Genomic DNA, 2,500 nt, shown 5'->3' with positions numbered 1-2,500 from the left:
CTCCAATTCATAATCTCATTATATATATTTAACATTACATTTAATAACAATAACATTCTAATTTGTATTGTGGTTTGGTTTGATTTTCCCAATGTTCCAAATAGCACAAGTTACTTCTTTGTTTAGTTGGAAAGGCCAGGTTTGGTGACGTCTTAAATATATATATTCTCTCTCCCTCCTCTCTCTCTCTCTCTCTCCCTCCTCTCTCTCTCTATCTGCCTCTCTCTCTCTCTCTTTCTTATCTCTCTCTCTGTCTCTCTCTCTCGTAGGTATCTCATCTCTGAGTAGTTCCCCAGCCTCCAGCACGCCCAACTCTCCCGCCCCGTCCTCTTCCTCCTCCTGCTCCTCTTCCTCCTCGGTGCTATCCCATCAGCCCTCGGGGGGGCCGGGCGGCGGCCAGCCCCCTCCGCCCCAGCAGGGGCGCCACATGCGCCCCTCCTCCCTGCATGGCCTCTCCCCAAAACTCCACCGCCAGTACCGCTCCGCCCGCTGCAAGTCCGCGGGCAACATTCCCCTCTCGCCCCTCGCCCACACCCCGTCACCCCCACACACCTCCTGCCCGGCCTCGCTCCTCCGCTGCCAGGGCACGTGCCGGGGAGCAGCCACACCACGCAGGCGTTCCCGCCGGCGAAACTGCACCTCAGCTCGTCATCCTCGTCGCCGGTGCGGCCGGGACCGAAGAGCGCCGAGCCCCCGCGGTCGCCGCTGCTGAAGCGCGTGCAGTCGGCCGAGCGCCTGGCCTCTTCGCCGCTCTCTTCCTCGCCGCCGTCGTCCGCGGCAACCGCGGCGCCCTCGGCCACGGGGGCACTGCGGAAGCACAGCCTGGAGCTGGGAGGAGTCGGAGGCATTGGATTTGTCGATTACAGGAAAGAGTTCCAGAGCCTTCCGGAAACCGAGGCCGAGACACTGGGTGCCCCAATGGCTACCATGACGATGACCCCATCATCCCTGGAGATGGCCGTGCTCGTCAAGCCAATGAGGAAGCTGGGCCGGCAAGAGTCTCCGCTGAGCCGAGAGGTGCTGTTCCGAGAAAGAAAGAGGGAGCGAGAAAGAGAGAGGGAGAGGGGACGGGAGAGAGGCCGAGACAGAGAGCGAGAGAGATCCTGGAATGCGACTCTGGGCAGGTTCCTGGCCAAGCTGGAGAGATCCACACCCGCTGGAGCTTCCTCCACGGACACCCAGGCTGCAGGCAACGGCAAGCCCACAGACAGTAAGCCCATCCTGGGGGAGGCGAGCGCGAGTGAGGCCCCTGGAACCACCACATCCGAAACCACCACATCCATCACTGCCACCACATGTAGTCCAGCCCAGTGCAAACTCTGCGACCCCGCAACTGCTAAAGCACCCATTAGCACTGGTGCTGTTCTTGAGTCCAAGGCTTCCTCACCTGCCAGTGCAGCTCTCACTCCGCCTGCCTCAAAAACTACAGATCCCAGAACTCCTAGCGGTGCAGCAGTCACAAGTGATCATAGCTCAAACACCAAGCTCTCATCCGGTAGCCAGCTGGAGAACACAAAGAGACAGCTGCCGCCTCAGTTAGATAGAGTTCAGGCTAAACCAGATGGAAAGAACATTTCGCAGAGCGTTCCACAGGTGAGTTCTGCAGCCTCAGAACCATGCTTGAGTTCCACACCTGCTTTTGTCTCAGAACCTTCTAGAATCTCAAAAGCTCCTGGTTTAGACGAGGGGGCTTTGAAAAAGAACGGCCTGGAGGTCCCCACCAGAGCTCCGGACGCCAGGCTTCGTGGCTCCGCTGGTGCCCCCACGAAGGTGCTGCTCACCGCCGCCGCCCCTCCCGCGGTCCAGGCACCGGGCCTGGGGAAGATGCGTCAGGAGAAGGGCCTGACGGTGAACTGCTTCCGGGGCACCCTTGACTGGGAGGAGAAGCGACTGCTGGAGGTGTTGGTGGAGCATTCCCCTTCCCCGACCCCCACCCCCTCACCCACCGCCCCGCCCACTCCCATCCCCGTCCAATCACATCGCATCTCCCCCGGCGCAGACCGCAGTGGCTCGGTCCAACAGCCAACAGCTAAGCTGCCCTCCTCAGCTCCTCCTCTGCCGACTCGTCCTCTTCCTCTCCCGACTCGTCCTCTTCCTCTGCCGACTCGTCCTCTTCCTCTCCTGACTCCTCCTCTTCCTCTCCCGGCTCCTCCTCTTGCTCTCCCGACTCCTAAGGGCCAGCCCCAGGAGGGGCCCAAGGAGAGAGAGAGCCCCAGGAGGAGTGAGGAGATACAGGCAGGCCCGGCAGGAAGTAGGCCTGGAATCACCATAGCTGCTTCCTCAGGGCCTGCGTCTCCTCCTAGTCCTCCTCCTCCTCCTCCTCCTCCTCCTCCTCCTCCTCCTCATCAGCCGGTTAAAAGCCCCAGCATCCCCAAGCCCACGGCTTGATAGGTAAGGGGTGTGAGATCGAAGGACAACTTACCGGAACCTTCTGGAACCTTCATGTCATCCTTTAAAACGTACCGGCACCTTCTAGCTGAGACTGTTCTGACTACAAAGA

General features: G+C 60.1%; 1 protein-coding gene across 1 annotated transcript in view; it reads left to right on the top strand.

The window, feature by feature from the left end:
- The window catches only part of LOC105909359 (microtubule-associated serine/threonine-protein kinase 1-like), a gene marked incomplete at its 5' end in the record, with an annotated part of 10,691 nt that overhangs the window by 7,563 nt on the left and 628 nt on the right, over positions 1-2,500 (top strand). The window contains 3 exon segments of the mRNA XM_042703837.1: positions 267-358; positions 419-565; positions 568-2,500. The exon segment at positions 568-2,500 is cut by the window's right edge and continues 628 nt beyond it. Of these exon segments, the coding sequence (XP_042559771.1) occupies positions 267-358; positions 419-565; positions 568-2,388 (2,060 nt within the window).

The sequence above is a fragment of the Clupea harengus genome, chromosome 26, assembly GCF_900700415.2.
Source record: "Clupea harengus chromosome 26, Ch_v2.0.2, whole genome shotgun sequence".
Classification (NCBI taxonomy): domain Eukaryota; kingdom Metazoa; phylum Chordata; class Actinopteri; order Clupeiformes; family Clupeidae; genus Clupea; species Clupea harengus.
This window is presented reverse-complemented; position numbering and strand designations above follow the sequence as displayed.